Here is a 6,000-nt window from a genome sequence, read left to right on the forward strand (position 1 = left end):
GCTCAGAATTACGAGGGCGTCTGCGACCCGGGGGAGAATTTTTTTCCTTGAGGACCAAAGGCAGCTCAGCTTAAAAGCACTGGACAAAACATGTGATCTGTTGTACGTAAGGGTGACAGCCAAGCTACTTTGGCCGTACCTGGACAATGTTAGACGTGTAGCATCGAGAGTAGCTCTTCTTGTCGCGCCATTTATGGATGTGCTCTCTCAGCTGCGAGTCTGCTAAATGTAGTGACATGAGTAACTTGGTTTAAAACAAAACAAAAACAAAAGTCACTCTGCCAGGTCAACCACTATTTTGAAAACTCTGGAGATGCTAACACTTTGTTTTTGCTAATGCTAACGCTTCATAATTGCTGAACATGCGTGGCCGCACCTCATGAAGAATTTTTGTCACAATTGTTAGCTTGAAACTATATTTTAATTGAACCTTTAGGGTACGGTAATGCATTAAAATCACTTTTATGCGAGTGTATTAAGCTAATTTTGGTTAGATTAGCTAGGAGGCTACTTTAGTTTTGCCACATTCTACATTTAAAATACTATACAAGACATAAGAGTGTCCATCGTAAAAATATAACCTTTCTATACATTATGCTAGCCGATATGTAGTGATGCCGCCCAGTCCGCTCTCAATGATTGACAGCATCAGATGTTGTCTTTCTGCTCCTGAGACAGGCAGCAGTTGTTTGGAGGAATAGCGAGGCGGTGTTGGAATTTAGCACTTGAAATACTCTCTTTGTTGAGTTATTCAGGTGAAATGCACTGAATTTTTATTTTATTTTTTTTACATCTTGTGATACAATTGTCCTCAAAATAAGCGATGCTTTTTTTTTTTCCAGTTTGTTGCTGTTTTTCTTTCATTTTGAAATCTTAACCTTCAGTCTTGGCACAGAGAGCACTTTTATTGGCGCCGCAATAATTTTGTCAAATAATTACCTGTAACGCCCCTTCCCCATTATGTAATGGTTTCCTTAACCGACTAAAATCTCTTCTCAGTTACCATTCCGTGACATACAACAGTCATTATTGCCATGTTGTGGTAGCTTGCAGTAGTGTGGTCATAGAGGACTGCACTTTTTTTTTTCCAGTAGAATGCATGATGTGCACTATCGCCTTTAAAAACACATTTTTACTCGTTGGCTTTTGACTCTTCGTGACACTCGACATCATGTTAGGGTTTTTTTATGGTGTTTACTTATCGAAGCGTCTTGATTTGATGACAAATTCTTACTGCGTTGCGGAGGTGGTCGTTTTCAAGTGCTCTATAAATAAAGCCGAGTTGTGAGGCTGAGGCTCTCGTGCGAAAATGGTGGCAGAAGCCCAATTTCACACTTGCCGAGCCCCTCCTGAAAGCCTCCTCTCGTCAAAATGGGCCCGTTGAACTGTACGACACAAAAAGCAGCCACAAAATGCACCTTGTAAAGCGACGTTGTCTAACGATCAATTTCAGCCCGTTTGGGGAACGATCTGTCGGTTTCATTCCTGTGCGGAAGAGAATGAAAACCGTCATCTGTTGTGTGTGGGTGTTCCTGCACCGTCGCCGCGGTAACACCACAATAACTGCACCCACCCCAGAGATAAGCTGTCGAGGAATGGAACGGAGAGTTCAAATACACGCTATAAAGATCTCACTTCAGATGACGACCGAGGACAGCTGACTGCTGTTGGGCTCACTGCTGCCTCGCATGGTCTCTGATCGCAATAGACCTCAACAAATTGTTTTTTTTTAAGACGATGATAAATTGCTCTTACAAAATGAGAGATTTTGACCCCCCGCCAAAAAATGTGCATCATGTTTGCCTTATACAGCCGTAGGCAGAATTGTTGGTACCTTTCCATTATAGGGGGCAAATAACTTGAAACAGACAAAAAAAACAAACAAACACATTGCCCTGATGGCCTTTGCGTTTTCTTTTTTTTTTTTTTTTTTTACAGCAGAGACTTCTGGTTCTCGTCTCGAAGCGGATGACGGCGCATTGCGATGGACACGCCAACTCAAGCAGATGCCCCACAACCAGAGTGTGACTGAACACGACGCAGGTCAGTCACTGTACGCCTCGACGTCAGTTTTTGTCCTCTCTGTCTTCAATATCTTCATCATTGCGACACTACACGACTGCATCCATCGTTGAAAATTTGAGGAAGTAGGCTTTTATGGCACAATTGCGTGATACCTTGCGTCGTCAAACAAGTGCTTCAAGCCGTGTTAGGGTTGATTTTGGCGCCGTAACAAAGGAGGCAAAATGATTTATCACTCTCGTGTCGGTGAGGGGAAAGTTTATTAATGTAAAGCCATTAATATGTTTCAAGGCAGTTGCCGGGAAGAAAATCAGTTTAAAGTTGTGACGCGAATTGTCTTTTTTTGGAATTTGGGCATGATGATGGTGATGCCAAGCTGATTAGCTTCACTCGTCGCAACTGACACGCCTGCGCAAGAAAGAAGTCTCGTAGTGGCAAGATAAGCGCGCGCAGCTTCCTCATTTTCTCATTATTTGTATTCACACGACGAGACGGTGCGACCAAAATCCGGCTGCCACTCTTCCATTGTGTTCGTTGCACCTTCATTGCTACGGCTCACTCCACTGAATGTATGAAAATGATATTATGCTAATACGCGATCCTGCTTTTGCTATAAATACCCTTTGGTGCGGACGCTATATTTGGCGCTGCTCGCCTCTTCATGCACTTGGATGATCAATATATTATTATCAATACAGTACAATATTCATCAAGCCATTCTCAATCAGGGTGCCCATATTGCTGCTTTAGGGTACTGTCTGATACCGATATCGATCCAATACGATATCAACAGGGATGATACATGATACGTAAGCCGATTCCTGCTGTCGTAGGACGCACGGCAGACTACAACTCGGACCGATTAGTCAATCACAACGTGATTGTCTGACGGGAATCGAGCTGTCAAGTTGATTTGTGCCGACATGGTGAAATGGACCTAATTGTGTCCTGTGAGGACACAAGGTTGTTAAATGAGCCAACGTGAGCCTGGAAAGATTCGTTTTGACACAGCAGGTCCGGGTAGCCAGCATCGCCACTGTCTTCCCCCGGCGGGAGGCTTGGCAGCCATTACGGAATACGTTATGTGCTTGTGATTAAAAAGCCAGCGGCCGTCGCCGGAGGGATATCATCTCGGGGATTGCATGTCGATGTCCGGCCCCAGGCTCCTCTGTCTCATCTTTTCATCTGGCCTCTGCTTAACAAGATGGCAGACAGCGTGATCCAACTTCAGCTGACGATCCGCCGCTGAGGTTGTTGCCAGGCAACTAAATGCTAAGTTCTGAAGCCCAGACTGTTGCACTGGACGAAAATAGGCCGTACGTAGGGAGGGGGGGGGGGCAGTCAATTCAAATTATGGAAATGAAGCAATCGCTTCTTAATGAGTACGTCATCAAGGCTGCTAACAGAACACAGTGATGACAACCATCATGAAATAGAGAAAATATTAAAATATTGCACAACTGTCGTTCCAAAAATTGGACACGTCTCCAAAACTGACGAAAACGACAAGATGAATTCGGTCAGGGACGCACGCTGTCCGAAGGACAGACCCCAGCACCCTTTTCATCCTTGTATTCAGCCAACCTCAAAGGATGGCAAAATCAAAGACCAAATGCATCATTGAATTTACATGACACACCAGGGATGAAATATTCTTTTTTTTGCTTCCAAATGAAAAAAGGCTTTGGTCTTATACGTTCGGCAAATGCTAAAATGAAAGCAAATGAACCATGACTTAATATGATAAATGGTTTATACAGCCACTTAAATTAGATTTGTTACGTAACTCATTAAACAGTTTTAGTTGCACTCTTTTAAGCATTCACGACAAGTTCACAAATTTGTACCAAATGAGCGCAGCGTGAAATGGAAGTCGGAAAGTCAGGTTCTAACTAGAGTGGAAACCAATCGGGCGGCACTTACAAATGTGCAATTTTAAAAATTGCATTCGACATTGCGTTGTCGATTTGAATTAGATTAATTGTTCAGCCTTAGTTTGCATCCAGAGGGAGGAAAAAAAGAAGTTGGCCTCAGTGCTGGAATACTTTTGGAGGCGAGCCAAAGTGTTTGCATCTGCAGTCGCCGTATGTTGGGGAGCAGTAAAAAGACATCAAGCGAAAAGAGGCTCTCGGTCTAAGCCGGCGCGGATTCACGTGTTGTCAGAGTGACATATTATGACGTGCGTCACGCCGCCAGCGGAAGTAAACGGACGCGCACTCGGTGTGAGGTTCGCTGCAAACACGGCATCATTAAACCGCTCTCCTTCGTGTCTGCTTTTTGTCATTCTCCCGGTCCTCCCTCTCTCTCTCTCTTTCTCTCTCTCGCTCAGACCTCTCCTGAGAGTTTGGAAAGGAAAAATAAATATTTTTAGACATTGCAATCCTGAGCTGCTGTCACTTCTTTTTTTCTCTCCATTTTTCATAAACTCTAACCATGGGAAAGACACACAGCCACCCCCACCCCCCTGTCCCTCTTTGCCTTTGGCTTCCTACTGCCACCCATCAAAAAAAGGGGGAGAAAAAAAACATCCCTCTGAGAGAACGTTGCCGTGGCAACAGCCTTCATCAGAGCAACTCCTCGAAGGGCCCGTGAGAGCTCCACGTTATGGCCCAGCGTTTCCGGCGACGGTAACACCTGAAAGGGCGTAGCGTGACTTCAAGCAGCCTGGATGGCTCCGGCGTGCTTCTTGAGAGAGCGGAAATGTCAAGTGTGGCGACGACGTGGAGAGCGAAGCAAGTGCGGTGCCGCCCGCATCGGCTTTCCCCTTCACGTGTGATAACTTGACCATTGACATCCCAACGATTTCACTGATTTCAATCTGAAAAACACAAAATGAAAAATGGCTCGTGATGCCGAAAACTGGCCGCGCCGTGTTTGGGGGCAAGGCGAGCCTTACTGTGCTCTGGCACGGGTGCTAAAGTCTAAACATAACTGCGCAAACATTTACATTTTGCAACTCAACATGGCCAAATGTCTCCTCCTGTTGGCGGGCGAGGCCTCCTTTACCGACACAGATCGTTTCGATCATTTCTCATATCTTATCTAAGCTTATGTTAAATTATTAATTGCCATTTTATGTTTGAGCATCATATTATTTAAAACGCCTTACTATAGATGATTGTTTTTTTGGCTAAAAACGCCTTACTATCTATACATGGTTGTTTTTTGGGGCTAAAAACGCATTACGATACATGGTCGATTTTTCAGTTAAAAACGGCTTACTATACATGGCTGTTTTTTTTGGGCAAAAAACGCCCGACAATACATGGTCGTTTTTTTCAGCTAAAAATGCCTTAGTATAGTTAGTTAGTTAGTTAGTGCTCCAGCGAAGGTCCGGGGGTCCCGTCCCTGTGCGTTGAGCCGACCAGATGAACCAGGTTTTTACATGGTCGTTTTTTTCGGCTAAAAACGCCTTACTATACTATGTCGTTTTTTTCGTGCCAAAAACGCCTTACTATACATGGTCGTTTTTTTTCAGCTAAAAACGCCTTACTATACTTGGTCGTTTTTTTTTCGGCTACGACGCCTTACTATACATTGTCATTTTTTTTTGAGCTAAAAACGCCTTAGTATACATTGTCGGTTTTTTCGGCTAAAAACGGCTTACTATACTATGTCGTTTTTTTCGTGCTAAATACGCCTTACTATACAATCTCGTTTTTTTCGGCTAAAAACGCCTTACTATACGATGTCGTTTTTTTCGTGCCAAAAAAGCCTTACTATACGATGTGGTTTTTTTTGCCAAAAACGGCATACTATACTATGTCATTTTTTTCGTGCTAAAAACGCCTTACTATACTATGTCGTTTTTTTCGTGCCAAAAACGGCATACTATACTATGTCGTTTTTTTCGTGCCAAAAACGGCATACTATACTATGTCGTTTTTTTCGTGCCAAAAACGGCATACTATACTATGTCGTTTTTTTCGTGCCAAAAACGGCATACTATACTATGTCGTTTTTTTCGTGCCAAAAACG

General features: G+C 43.6%; 1 protein-coding gene across 5 annotated transcripts in view; it reads left to right on the top strand.

Moving 5' to 3' along the window:
* The window catches only part of LOC109517873 (sodium/potassium/calcium exchanger 3), a 30,733-nt gene that overhangs the window by 5,521 nt on the left and 19,212 nt on the right, over positions 1–6,000 (top strand). For 2 of the 5 annotated variants that reach the window (XM_019873325.1, XM_019873328.1), the window contains exon 3: positions 1,939–2,043. In XM_019873325.1, coding sequence (XP_019728884.1) covers positions 1,939–2,043 — 105 coding nt within the window. Of the gene's footprint in view, positions 1–1,938; positions 2,044–4,384; positions 4,759–6,000 lie in introns of those variants that run through there. The other 3 variants (XM_019873327.1, XM_019873329.1, XM_019873330.1) reach the window with 2 other exon arrangements.

This window comes from Hippocampus comes, unplaced genomic scaffold (genome assembly GCF_001891065.2).
Source record: "Hippocampus comes isolate QL1 unplaced genomic scaffold, H_comes_QL1_v1.1 scaffold59, whole genome shotgun sequence".
Taxonomy (NCBI): domain Eukaryota; kingdom Metazoa; phylum Chordata; class Actinopteri; order Syngnathiformes; family Syngnathidae; genus Hippocampus; species Hippocampus comes.